The following is a 13039-nucleotide window of genomic DNA, read 5'->3' as shown; positions in this document are numbered from 1 at the left end:
TGATCTAAATGGAAATGGAAATGAAATACTAAGAGAATGACTCTTGGAACATGAAGAACACAAAAATAAGGTCAGTGAAAATATGGGTAAAATCCAGTCAATTCCCCTTCTCTGAAATGTGTTTTTTTTTGTCTTTTTTTTTGTTTTTTAATCATTATTTTTAAAATTTTTTTTTTCATACAGAAGACTTCATTCCAAAGCAATTGACATTGAGACGTTTTCAGATGCATTTCTAATCTCTATATACATGACTATCACTGGTCACAGTCGCCCACCTTCTGAGCTCCTCGGCATCTGAGCATGAATACAAACTCGTCAGATAGACAGCCTTCCTCTCCCACTTGAGGCTCCATACTCTGCCATCCCTGTCACTGTCCATTGTGTTGTCAGCACCCTCATCCATTCCCCCTGTCTGCCCTTCTGGTAAATCTAGTCAGCCAGAGGTCCCTGTTCCAGGAGGGTCAGCTGTTCCTCATCTACGGCAATCCATTGTCAGTATTCCTTTGGATAGAATTGGGGTCTGCTGTTCATTTTTCCAGTAGTATGTTGAGTTACTGTCTGGAAGAGCCTTTCTTTTTTTATCTTTTTGGACCAAAGTCTTCCTGTAGCTCCAGCTGGCCTGGAACTTACTATGTAGACCAGGCTGGCCTAGATATCACAGAGATCTGTCTGCCTCTGCCTCCAGCATACTGGGATTAAAGGGACATGCCACTATGCCTGGCCTATTATTTATTTTTTAAACAGGGCCACGCTAAGACAAATGCATAAGAACATAGAATCGAGACCTAGGCAGGCAGGGCTCATATACTCCAGTTCTGCCTTTCGTTGGCTATATGACTTTGGTCTTTAGTGCCTTCATCTGTAAACTAGAGATAATTGTACCTGTCTTACAAAGATGATGTAAATATTTAATGTGTTAAATAAGTGTCAGCTGTTATTAAAATATTTTAGTAAATTTTGTCTAGAAAATCACCATTTAACATTAAAAAATAAAACAGAAATAGTATTTTTTTTCCTGTTGGTACCAGAGTTTGAGCCCAGGGCTGCACAAGGCTACCAAATCTAATCCCACAGCACAAAAAGATCAATAAAAACATTTAATGCCCCCTTTCCCAATCTTCCCAAAGTTTACCCTGTTTAATGTCTTCTTTGAATTCCTTCCATAAATGGAAAAAGAAGTGCTTAGGAAGCATTGGATCTGATCTTTGGATGAAGCTTTTGTAGTGGTTGTGGAACTGAGGGCAGCTTTCCCGCAGAAAGTTGAGCCCTGGAATTGCTACCCACCCTTCTGATTCTGCCTAAGGATCTCATTTCCTGTTTGGCCTCATTTAACTCTGTCCAGACACTGAATCCAGCGATTGTGTCTTCCCTGTCCCTTGATGGTAGCCAGTCTCTGCCAGCGACAGTGCAGGAATTAGAGTTTCATATGGGTACTGGGAAGGGCAAGGTCCAGAGTCTGGACATAGTTGAGGGTTTGGAATCCATATGCCCAAGTCCTGGGGCAGCAGACAGTCCCAGAACACTTGAACTAAGCCTGAAGTTCATTCTCTCTCCATGATCAGTGTGTTGTGTGGCATCCCTTAAAATTGTCTTGTTTTCTTTACAGATTTAAAAAGAAATGATTATTCCCTGGGAAGTGAGAATTACAAATCTGGACTTGAGAAAAAATCAAAACCACCTGAGGGGATTCCAGCAGGAGAAAGAAGCAGAAGTTCCCTGGAAGACCATACACGACTGTAAAAAGTGTGACACAAGAAGTGATGATCTTAGTTCCTTTATCCGTGAACTGTACGGTGATGTACACTGATCGACCTGACAGTGATTATGTCAGAGTCTCTGTCAGTATGACCTTGCACTGTGGTCTCTCTGGAAGGTGCCTTCTGAGCCTCACCTCTTCCTGCCCAGAGGTCTCAGAGTATGATGAAAGGGTCCTCCTGGATGTTGACCTCTGCGCAGGGCATTTGGCACACATTCTTTTCTTCAGGTTCTGCATGAAGACACTGAGACGAGTCAGTTGGGAATACTGTTCCTTTATACCTCATCACTTCAGCTGGTCACTTGGAACTGTTGCCGCACAATGCTGTACTGAATCAAAGAAGCAGGGGATGAATTAATTTATTTTTTCACTGTGTCTGCAGACTCTGCCCCACTGTTATTCATGTCCTCATCTGAAGAGTATATACGTGTGTGTGTGTGTGTGTGTGTGTGTGTGTGTCTGTGTCTGTGTCTTTATACATTAAGAAGTTATTTGACTTCTCTCTGCAGCAATATAGGGTTTGAATAGCAACAACAGGGGAAACTGTGGATGAGAGTGTGCTGGTCCAGGTTGGAGCACAATCCTGTACTAACCACAAAAAGTCCATGTTTTGGTAAAATCTAGATGTGTTTGAGTATTGCCAGCAAATCATGTGATGTTTGGGCTCTTTCAGGTTCCTCTGAAAGAAAGAAAAGCAGAAATCTAAAACAAATTTCCCTATACTCTTTTATTCTTCTTTTTTTTTACACACAAAAATGCTTTATTAATACAATATGCACAAACGCTAAAGGAATAGGTTTAAATATCTATATCATAACAAACAGGTGGCAGTTTGACATCCAGGGTGGAGAGAATGCTGGAGGGGGACTGCAATGGATCAGACTCCCATGGCAGAAAGGGGTTCTTCACAGGGGAAGGAGGGTCCAGGTGCAGCAGCTTCTCAAGTCCTCTCTCCTCCTCCAGGATCATGAGAGGCACTCCACTTAAGGGGAGGTACGCAATCTGGTGTTCCTCAGGCAGGTCAAAACTCTCAAAATCTAGAGGGTTGAAGGGAAAGAACTTTTCCATTTCTGTACAGGCATCATCAGAAGCAGGAACAGAGCTTTTTGCTTTAACTGTCTTCTCGGTGATCTTTTTCACAGTGAAAGTTGGCTATTTTTGCTTCAGAGGTCTATTGGTCTCCAGTGACTTTTCTGTAGCTCTGTTTACAGTTCCCAAAGCCTTTCTGCCAGTTTTAGGTAGGGCTGGTGGAGCATTGAATACTTTGCCAACTCGTGGTGTTGAAGCCTGCGATTTCCCATCTGAGGCTTTGACACTGGAGCCCAGCTTCAGCCCATCCTTGGGAAGCACACGGCTGCCTGGTTCTCCGTTAGCCTCATCAACAAAGATCAGGGTAGCCACCCTGGATTCCTCCAGCACTCCGCCACCAACCCTTCTTTTCTTTTTTTCTTGTTTTTTTCGAGACAGGGTCTTCCTGTAGCCCCAGCTGGCCTGGAACTTGATATGGAGACCAGGCTGGCCTCAGTGTCACAGAGATCTGCCTGTGCCTGCCTCCAGAGTGCCAGGATTAAAGGCTTGAGCTACCATGCCTGGCTTTTATTTTTCTTTAATAAGAGAATAGGGATGTGTAAAACTGGAAACTATTAAGGGGATTTCCTTCCCTTAAGCTTGGGAACATTTGTTAGAAAGCTCTTCACTCTCTCTCAACACTGCATTGGATCACATCTAAGTTCTCTGTGTCCAGTCCTATGGGGAAAGGCATGTCTCAGGTGAAATGCTTTGCAGTGTTTGCCTCCTCCCACTGCAGACTTATGATGGCTTGAACACGCATGAGTGGTTCACACCATCAGAGACAGGGATGGACTGGGAACTCACTCCCCTCTGGCTCTGCAGCTCCTCTCTTATTAAGCATTCTAATTGGCCAACAGCCAACCTCCTGAACCTAAGCATTTTTACCTTAGTTTCATCTTTCGTCCTTATATTTGGAGACTTGCTTCTGAAGTCTGCTTTCAAAATCTAGATTCCTGCTTTCTTAGTCTGGACTTCAAGGGAAATACTGCATAGCAGGGTGGAAGGCAATTGTACCTGGTTCATGTGGCCGTGAGGCTTTCTCTATATGGGTTCCTTTTGCTTTTGTCACTTAGGGCTGGTAAGAGGTGGGAAACTAGGACAATTCTCTCTCTCTCTCTCTCTCTCTCTCTCTCTCTCTCTCTCTCTCTCCTCTTCTTGAGACCTACACTTGTATGTAACCTACACTCAATCCTCCTGCTTCCTAAGTACCATGATTCCAGGTGTGCTTGGGTGAAACTGTGGTTGCCATTGAAAATAAAATAAAATTTGGTTGAGAGTAGTGCTTAGCAATTTCATCTTATCTCTGATTGAGTGAAGAAGCATCTGTTGTTCTCAATTCAGTGCTGTGCTCAACTCTGGAAAGAGGCAGAGCTCGCCTATCCAAGGACCAAACCAAATGCATCAATTTGTTACCTGGAGTGAAACGTGAAAGCAGATATTTTGATTGCAAATTCCTGTGGTGTGATTTTTTTTTTTTAATTTAACGCGAAGAAAAATGCTGCAGAATACAATTTTAAAGAACTGCTTGGCAAAGCTCATGGGGATTGCTTGCTTGTGTATGAGGTCTGGCAGCCTTGACTTTGTGACTTACCACAAAAGGTGGTGGTGCTGTGAATCATTCAGTCAGTTGTCTTCAACAGGTGTTTATTAAGCACCTTCACAGAGGAGCGTCACTGATGAGGGTGCAGGAGTGAAGTTTCTAAATATTTGCCTTCAAAAAGCTTCATGCCTCATACTTCATTTGTTATAAGTTTGAATTTCTTCTAAGTCCTGAGAAATTTCACTTCTAGATAAATGTCAAATCCAGTGATGGCTCCTATACCCTGCCTGCTAAAACAGTGTATTCAGACTGGGCTAAGAGAATTGGGGTGGGTATGTAAGAAGGCATAACTAGAACTGTTTTAGGAACCCCTGAGGAAAAATGAATTGCATGATCCTTTTCTAGGCACAGAACCCCTATCACAGATGGGATCTGAATGTGAGATCCAGAGAAGAGCAGAGATCAGGGAGTTTTTGCTCAGGGCGTCAGGTGCACAGGGTCTTCCTTCCACAGGCTGGCCACCTCTGGATTCTGGAGTGATACCTGCCCCTACTATCTTATAGCTGCTTGTATCACCAAAGAATGATATTGAATATAATTTGGGATAGTTCTCATTCTTCTATTTCTGTGTAGCTTTGCAGAACAAGTGGTGATCGAGACTTCCCAATAGCCAGTGCAGTAGTTAGCGCTTTACGAACATTGTCGTTTGTGACTGTTGTCTTGGAAGCGATGGCACCTACGCCTTTGCCATGGCTTCTTGTGCTTATCCCTCATCATATTGAGCACAAAGCATGGCACATAGCGTGCATTCAAAAGGGGCTTTTCAAAAATAAAATCTTCGAATGATAGTGGATTTCATTCACTAGGTAAGACATCAGATTTACATTTTTAACTTAGAAGGAAATGACTACCAATTCCTTAAGACCCAATATAATTCTTTTGATGTCTCTCTGTTTTAATTTTCCAAGGAATAGGTTTTAACAACCTATACCTTGTCTATGGAATTCTGAACCAGTTCTTGCCCTTATCACCCTCAGTGATAGCTGCAGAGTGCAGTCCTTTACTGGTGACTACTGAAATGAGATGATAACTTCCCAGACACTGCCTAGAAATAATCATCATTTTATTACCCTTTGAAAAGAAGATTGATAGAAAAGCCGTTTGAAAGGTGGTTCATTACCATACCCTCGTACGATTTCTTTACTCGCATCTCACCAAAGCACGAGAAAGGGAGGATTACTCTGTGAGGTCGGAATTTGAAGGCTGTGTGTTTGCCCCTTTGAAGTCTTGGTATTTAATTATCTGTAGTCATTTCTTGGGCAATTTTCTAAGAAACTAGTTGAAGCTAATTTATCATAAGTTAAAGTCAAATGACAGAAAAGAGTTTTTCCCCCCTTAACAGCATTTTATTCCACAGAGGTTAGCTTCTGAAGGAAAATGAGACTTAAATAGCATTTCAAACCTCTAGCCACATGGGTGGGGACAGAGAATAGAAAAGATTCGGGAAGTCTTACTGGCTTTGCAGTTAGCACAGCTATTCTTTTTTCTTTTGGTTTTTCCTTGTAGACTGTGATGTGTGGATAAATCACTGTATTTTTGTGAAACACCCTCCTAAAATAATTAGGTATGTTGCTTAATTTCTCAAAGAAAGACACGTGGTCCTCAAGGGATCACAAACCATGGTCTCTATCATAATTTTCAGACTTTTAATATAAGTTTATAGAAATTGTTTAACCTTTCTGTTAACCCCTAACTGAAATGGAGATGAAGATACTTAACTCCTCAAATGAAGGTGAATGATAATGAGGCAGCATTTAGAAGGTCCTTTGAGAATCTCACTTAAAAGACTTCTTGTGAGCCTGGGATCTGGTTCAGTAAGTAATAAGAGGTTTTCATTTTGGTGTGATGTGATCATTATTGAGTGTTTATAGGATGCTCAGAGGACCCGTTTCCTTAAAAACACAAAAGTGTTTCTGCTATTTCTTTCTATCTGGAAGGAAAAAGCTCATGGCTGACATTTTGGTTTAAAGATTAATTACATAGTTTAAAATTGGGAAATTGACCATTTCAAAGCAGCTCCTGCTTTTTTTCTTTTTGATATATCTAGATTTACTCACCTAGTTTGTTTGCTATCCTCTTCCCTGAGAAAACATTCGAGGACAAGAAGCCAAAGCTGGAATCACCACTGGTGACATTTGCGGGGCATGAAAAGTCGAAAGAAGATAGAGAGTTTGATGTTTGCAAAGCAACATTTAAAAAAAGCTTTAATCGGCTATGGTTTAAATTTTGTCAATATGGGGCTGGTTAGTAATAAAAAAAATTTGTCTGTAGCTTGCCAACATTTTCTTTTAGCAACTAACTTCCTTGGGAACTTCCATCTTCCCCAAGGGAACTTTTTCATTGTGAACGTTTAGAAAATCTGCCCATTGAATTAGTTATAAGGCACTTGCAATTATTAGGCAGAAACTGTTCTAATGACTGTCTGAATGTGTGTATAACAGCTGCCTTTTGTTGGAGGGGTTTGGGGAGACTCTTCACTGACATCATGGGTTTGTTACTTCAGGTTTTAATGAATCTTTTGCTCTGTATCTTACTGGTAACCAAGCAACTGATCACAGAGTCTCTGGATGCTTTGGTAACAAGAAGAAACCTTCAAGGTGTCACCACGTTTTAGCATTCCTGGATCACCCTTAAAACTGTCTACTTCTAGAGGACTTCTGGAAATATCCTAGGGATGGGGGGGAAGAAAGGTGTGATGGAACACTGTTATTGAGTCCTGACTTTTATATCAGTGTTTAGTGTCTATCCTATCATAGAAATATTTTTTGAGTGTCTTATAGTGCCCAGACACTAAGATTAAAACCAATAGTTAAATATGATATATCATCAAGCTTTTTCCAGACAAATAAGGAATTTTCAACATACCAGCTTGGCCAGTGATAACAATCATTAAAGTGACAGCATCATCACTGTAGGTAGCAGATCAAGTACTACTCATCTCCTAGGTCAGAAGTTATTTCACTAAATCTAAGCAATGACTCAGTGCAGAGTCTGTTATGTCCCTTGTAGAGGTTTGAGAATTCTACTTATAAATAAGTTAGTAGCTTGACTGTAGTCATCCCAAGGAGAGCTGCAGGGGAACAGTCATAGAAACTTGTGTGGTCCTAGCCAGCACAGTTAATATTACCCTGTGATGGTTTGAAACAGAGATTTGAAAGTTGAGGTCTCACTTAGATCATCAGATAAGAAAAATCCAAATAGAGCCTCTGGCATGTTTCTTGGAATCTCCTCTACTTCTTGCATGTTACTGAGATCTCTTCTACACATCCACAGTCACCTGTGGTCATTGGAAGCTCAGAGGAGAGCCATTTCCTCTTGACAGGTCAAAAGGTAGGTGCACGATGATGGGTGTGTTCCTTTGAGTGGGCCTGGCACTGTGTCTGCTGGGAATTTTCTGCCTTCTCTTGTGTCTTTGCCTTTCTGCCCTCTTCCACCACCATTTGATACCCTTAGTGCCCTGCTGATTTATCAATACAGAGTGAAAACGTAGAACCTGTGCAACCTGAAAAGCTTTTGCCAGCCTGGCCCTCATCATGCCATGCCCCCATAGGTCTTGGAGGCTGAATTATAATGAGAAAATGGCTTGAAGAGCATGGAGTAAGGACAAAGAAAGGCAGTACACCAAACTTCTATTGGTGCCAGGTGATATTTTAGTTCATTTTCTCCAGAGGCCTGGGCCTGCCAGTGGGAGTGGAGAGGCCGAATGCTGCAATCTCTCAGCCTGATTTAGAGTAGACATCAGGGTTCTGCACAGCTCTTCCAAGAGCAGTGGGAAACCTGGGCCAGGCGGGCCGAGCACTGCTTCTTCCTTTCCCATCCTCTCTCCTCCTCACCACGTCTTCCCTCCCTCTTTCCACCCCTCTCTTTATTTTTGTCTCTCTCCCTCTTCTCCCTCTCCTAGTCCTTCCTCTCACTGATTCACTCCTTCTCTTATACCCTTTGACACAACTGACTGCAAATGTGGATAAAGAAAGAGTTTTACAAGAGGGATATCAATTTTCTCAGACATGCAGAATTAGAAAATGTGAGAGGGGCTGGAGAGACGGTTCAGAGGTTCCGAGCACTGGCTGCTCTTGCAGAGGACCCAGTTTCAGTTCCCAGCACCCATGTGGCTGCTAACGACAGCTGGTAACTCCAGTTCCAAGGGATCCTACACTCTCTTCTAGCCTTTCAGGCTTTGCATGCACTTGGAGCACTTACATACACGCAGGCAAGACACTCATTCACATAAATAAAAATAAATAATTTATAAAAGGAAAACAAAACACCAGAGCTAAAACGATAGATGAAAACAGTGAGAAAAGAGATTGTGAGGTCTCATAAATCATCACTTAGTCCAATAATGACTACATTTGAAAGTTAAAGCAAATACTGTCCTTTCATCACATTCCATGTGAGGTGTTTATATGACTAAATTTTGAGCTTGGAAATCTTAGTAAGACTCTCACTAAGGTGTGTCAGGTGTGATTCTTATGTTTTTCAGTGAGAATAAACTGTTAGATATGTGACTTCAGAATGCTAATTGCACAATGATATTCTGTTAAATTTTATTACCATTTTTTGGCTGTGTGTATGCACATTTATATAAATAGAAAAATAGCTGTGGACTGTTTCAAATGCAAAGTCTCTTTTTAAAAGATATTTTTATTACTTTTTTTAATGTTTGCTATATCATCATTTTAGACAGTGGAAGATCTATGTTTAGATTTAGAAAAATAAGGTAATATGTCATTTTTTGCAACTGTCTGCTGTAAATACATCCTTATAACCTAATGCATGCCAAGCAACACTACTAAGGGAATTAAAGAGAATTACACTGAACTTAGTATAATCTTCTATAATAGGTATGATGGGAAATTAATAATTAACTATTTTCATTTTCTACCCAAATTATCTCGAACCCAAGTTCCATGGAGATGGAGCTGTTCCTCATTTTAAATGTTAAGACTTAGTAGTTCATGGAACAGATCCTAGAATGCCAGAACTGAAAAGCTTAGTGTGATGGTAGGCAACCGTAACTAGACACCAAAATGTGGTGATTTGAGTTGAAAATAGCTACTTGAGTGATGGAAGATTTCAGATGAAGAGATCTGTAAAACCTGAGTTTCAGAGCGGTTCAGATTTAATTTGAACATTTTGAGGGTACTACTATGAAAATTTATGATCTGTTTTTTATGTCCCTAGGAACTAAGACGACGAGTAGGTGGGATCTCTGTGCCACTTGAGTTTTTGGGGGACAGGGCTCTGTCATCTTCAACAGAAGGATCCCAAGGTAGTCCTGAGGTTCTTCAGCCCAAGGGAACTCCTGACAGGCCAACACAGACAGAGGCACACGTCTTTTGATGCACATACTCGAACTCAGTCACAGGGGCATCTCTGCCTGTAAAGAAGGCTGGGAAGTGCGGTCCAGCAGTACGTCCAAGTCAAGGAGAAAAAGGGGTCCTAATGATTAATTAGCAATCTTGTCAAATTAAAGGTCAACTATTGTGGTCCAACTCTTTTTGTGATTGATTATGGCTCTGGAGGTGGCGTGTAGTTTTGAGGTTTATTTTTTCTTTCTGTAGAAGTGTTCTTTATTTAGGACATGGAACACTAGACTAACTCCCTATTAGATGAAAGTCACTAGGCATCTTTAAAATCTTGTCACCTGTGTTGTCCTTTGTTTTCCATAATTCCTTTATAATGGCAAATCTATTGGATACAAAAAGTAAAATATAATTGGAATGAGAGTTGGCTTTATTGAACCACTGTTTGGCTTGGTGACAGCTATAAAACATGTCCATCATCCCTCGCCCTTCACTGTTTGACCCCCATCCATCCCCATCGCTCTAAGCAACATGATGCGAAAGCGGCCATTCTTGTCCTCTTTTCTAAATTGCATTCGGCCAGCTAGCAGGCAAATAAGCAGTGAGGTAAGAGTAGAAATTTACATAAGGAGCCTATTAATATACTATACAAATAAGGGTCCTGGGGAGAATGTTAATTCGTTTCCTACACTGAATGGTCATGATCACTGTAAATTTTCACCATGGCAGGCACTAAGATGGAAGTGGAAAGTTTAGATACACACACGAGATAAGAACTGACAAAGTTTTTGAAGAGTTAAGTATTGTGTATCTTTCCAACAGAGTGTAAGACTTTGGAGCTTGGTTTCATAGGGTCACAAATGATGCTTAAGGGCCATCCTGGATTGTTTCCTGAAGAGATGGGATGGGGTAAATATTTAATTAAATGTTTTAATTTGTCAGTCTTATAAATTGAAGCATATTTGGATTATTGTGAAAATCAATCTTTTTAATCCTTTCAGAGCTATGGCAGGGCACAGGAAGACAGCATGTGTCATGCCTTCGAAATGCCGTAGCCATTGCTTGGTTCCATTATTGGTTCAGACATTGATTTATTGATTTAACTGGGATTGATTTTGTGCCCAGCATATGCCAGGTATTATGCCAAGATTATGTCGCAGGTATATTTGAGAGGTCAGACACACAGAACAACCTCCTTGCACCAAGAGGTACAACTGAGACCTTTGCAAAATATTTTTGGAGTCAAGTGAAGGGAAGGCATGGTGAAGAGTGGTGGAGTACAAGAAACAGTTTGCCCGGCAGAAGCAGCAGTGCCTGTACCAGGTGTCTGAGGAACAGAGTATAGTTTGTAGCTAGTTCTTAAGGACATATATTGAATAATGTGGGTCAAGACAGAGAAGAAGCTGGAAGAATGAGTAGATGTTAATGCTAATTTTTTTGTTTTGTTTGGTTTTTGAGACGGTCTCTCTGTACAGCCCAGGCTGGCCTCTTGAATGCTGGGATTATAAGGATGTACTGCCATGCCCAGATATGAGGTTTAAGCTTTTTCATACAGGCAAGGGATGTTGGCCAATGTTTGAAACAAAGAGTTCTGAATCAATTAATTCAGTAATAACATCAATCATCCACTGAGTGCAAGCTGCCTGTCTGGGAAGTATAACGGTGAACAGGATGTCCATAGAAACCGACACTTGGGGCAATTATAACTGATATAGATGGCTGCAAGGTTTGGGAGGAAGAACTGTAATTAATTAATACCATCAATTGCTTCTGAGTTTCTTTCATATCACCATTAGCATCATCATTTTTGACACATCTGATGGAAGTTTTCTGAGTCATATGTCAAGTGTGGTTTTGGAAAGACTTATTATTCTATAGCACGAATCTATGAAAAAAACTAAAAAAGCAGAGAAAGATTCCGTCTACCTTTTCAATTTGCTTCCTCTGCACATGCCTCCTGTGTGAGGACTTACAGTGACAAGTTTTACTATACACTGAGACAGAATTGCTCTGCTGCGTGTACTGAGGGCATGGGCACTCCCAATCGGTTGCTAAGCACAGTGTGCTAAGTTCAGAGAGAGACAGAGGTACATGCACTGTAGGCACCTACTGTGTATGGAGGGGTAGGTTTCCCTGAGAATATACCAGGGAGCTCAGGGAAAGGATACTCCGCAATGAGCGGTTTGGTTTGACTGGAGCCGCAGATGTTTCAGAATCACTCCCTGGCTGCTTGGTGGAGAAGATACTGGAGGTTGAGCGTGGGAGATGAAGATGCATCAAGGAGTTTTGAGTACCTTTCTGGCTTAGATGCACACGTCTTTTCCCTGTGATCATCTGTAGAATCACATGTTTTCTGGGGGTGAGGATGAAAGGAAAGTCTACTTACTAACTTAGTAAAGTGCATTTGCAAGTTCATACTTTTGCTCTGAGAGATCTCATGTTGACTGAGGGTGTAGTTCAATGTAGAACATGTGCCTGGTGTGCATGAGATCCTAGGTTCAATTCCCCATACCTCTGTTCCCTCACAAATTCCATGAAAATCATGGTGCCAGTGTAAACTACTGTTGTGGCTTGGATTTGACCCCTCAAATTTAATGAATTGGAAACCTAATCCCCAAATTCATTTCTTGATAGTATCTGGCCACCAGGCCTGAGGAGGCAATAAGGACTACATGAGAGCTAGAGTCCCATGATGGTATTGGTGACTCTACAGGAAGAAGAAGAGAGACCCAAGGTGGCACACTTGCCCTCTGTCTCCATGAATGCCCCCTGCAAGGGACCCTCACCAGCTGCTGAGCAGATACTGGCACCAGAGTCTTCGACTTCCCAACCTTTGCCACTGTGAACCAAATAAAATTTTAATCTTTGCAAATTATCCAGTGTTGCATATTTTGTTACAGCAACAGAAAATGGGCTAAGACAACTGCCAAACATCCCTCCTTTTGCAGCTTGTTTTTCCAAGGTCACTGGCATCTCTCTCATGACTTTTGCACCCTGGTCTGAGAAACTGAGTGTTGCATATCTGACCTTTGATTTCCCTTGGACTGAATGGACCACTGAAACTGATAGTAACACGACTTTCATTGGATCTACAGTGTCTGAACTTGGGTCTGAGGAAAAGCTGGTAGAAAAATAAAACTATAAAAATAGACTGTAGGCGTGCATGAATTTAAGAGATGGGAATGATTTTGCCTCTGTCGAATTTCAGAGGAGGCCAAGGAAACGGCAGGTTACGGGCTGTAGTAGGGAAGTGGCATTTCTGTTGACCAAATAAGATTTCTCATGCAATCAGGGACCACTGGCCCT

The 13039-nt window shown here is 41.5% G+C and overlaps 2 protein-coding genes across 4 annotated transcripts in view; one reads left to right on the top strand and one right to left on the bottom strand.

Annotated features, from left to right (window-relative positions):
• Positions 1–10580, top strand: part of Trpm6 (transient receptor potential cation channel subfamily M member 6) — a 189357-nt gene extending 178777 nt beyond the window's left edge. For 2 of the 3 annotated variants that reach the window (XM_017799218.1, XM_017799219.1), the window contains exon 39: positions 1607–1761. In XM_017799218.1, the coding sequence (XP_017654707.1) occupies positions 1607–1740 (134 nt within the window). In that variant the 3' untranslated portion in view covers positions 1741–1761. Of the gene's footprint in view, positions 1–1606; positions 1762–9611 lie in introns of those variants that run through there. The other variant, XM_017799220.1, reaches the window with a different exon arrangement.
• On the bottom strand, positions 2539–3241 carry LOC103737717 (securin-like; the record flags this gene model as incomplete). The annotated part of the gene is given in 1 exon segment (XM_017799221.1): positions 2539–3241. A coding segment is annotated over 1 exon segment (687 nt), but the record flags the coding sequence as incomplete, so codon positions are not given.
• Positions 10581–13039: the final 2459 nt, after the last annotated feature.

This window comes from Nannospalax galili, unplaced genomic scaffold (assembly GCF_000622305.1).
Source record: "Nannospalax galili isolate Female #2095 unplaced genomic scaffold, S.galili_v1.0 scaffold858, whole genome shotgun sequence".
Taxonomy (NCBI): Eukaryota; Metazoa; Chordata; class Mammalia; order Rodentia; family Spalacidae; genus Nannospalax; species Nannospalax galili.
Note: the sequence above shows the minus strand (reverse complement) of the source record. Positions and strands in the feature narration are given on the sequence as shown.